At 37.6% G+C, this 977-nt stretch overlaps 1 protein-coding gene across 1 annotated transcript; it reads left to right on the top strand.

The window, feature by feature from the left end:
• LOC117483404 (C-type lectin BpLec-like) lies at positions 1 to 977 on the top strand. The gene is made up of 2 exons (XM_034131736.1): positions 1 to 36; positions 628 to 977. Exon 2 carries the CDS (start codon positions 663 to 665, stop codon positions 975 to 977), a length of 315 nt encoding a protein of 104 aa, XP_033987627.1. The 5' UTR covers positions 1 to 36; positions 628 to 662.

Genomic DNA, 977 nt, shown 5'->3' with positions numbered 1-977 from the left:
ATGGCGCCTTCAGTGTGGTCTGCTTTGATGTCACAGGTAAGAATATCAATTTAAAATTAATATTACACATTTAAAATCATATGTTAAGCTTCTGAAATACAATGCATTGGTCTTTATCTAACTAGCGGTTCACAACCTTTTTTCTTTGTGACTTTTTTTCTTTTGTTAGCAGTTCCACTAAAGACATTTCCCTTTTCACAAAAGTTCTCACATGGTTTCATTTACATTTTAACATAAAAGGAAATTATGTATATACCATTTTTTGCAAACTTGTTTTATAATTGAAGGTACGTTTTACATCTTATACATCTGTGCTAAACAGAATAAGAACAATATAGAATCAATATAATTTGAATGAAGCTTTAACCTGTAACAGAGTATCTTCACATCGTTGTACTCCTGCTTTTACTAAAATATCTGAATATTCCACCACTGATACTACTAAAGTTTATTGCCAACATTCATGTGTTGAAAAACCCCAGAACTACAAATTACAAAGTACACATTTGTGGGATTTAAATGTAATATTTTATATTATAAAGGCATCAATACCACCAGAGATGTGGCATTGATGTCAGGCTGTATGTTGTGGTGCCTCTACTCAGCTTCTCTGTGGTCCATTTTCAGGGCCGAATGCAACATTTGTCCCTATTGACAGCAAAATGAACTGGACTGAGGCCCAGAGCTACTGCAGGAAACACCACACAGACCTGGCCAGTGTGAGAAACCTGGCGGAGAACCAGCAGATTGTTGAGCTGTTATCTGGATGGCAATCTACCGCCTGGATCGGCCTTTACAGAGACTCCTGGAAGTGGTCCGATGGAAGTAACTCCTTCTTCAAGTACTGGGCAGATAATGAACCTAACCTTTACATAGTTTTAAATGTTTGTGTGGCTGCAGATTTCGACAACTTTGGAAAATGGGAGGACTTGGACTGTGGAGTGGAGAAACCATTCATTTGCTACGGACGTGAGTAA

This window comes from Trematomus bernacchii, unplaced genomic scaffold (assembly GCF_902827165.1).
Source record: "Trematomus bernacchii unplaced genomic scaffold, fTreBer1.1, whole genome shotgun sequence".
Taxonomy (NCBI): domain Eukaryota; kingdom Metazoa; phylum Chordata; class Actinopteri; order Perciformes; family Nototheniidae; genus Trematomus; species Trematomus bernacchii.
This window is presented reverse-complemented; position numbering and strand designations above follow the sequence as displayed.

Coding starts and splice junctions, on each gene's coding strand:
- LOC117483404 (XM_034131736.1), top strand. CDS start 663: ATGAACTGGACTGAGGCCCAGAGCTACTGCAGGAAACACCACACAGAC.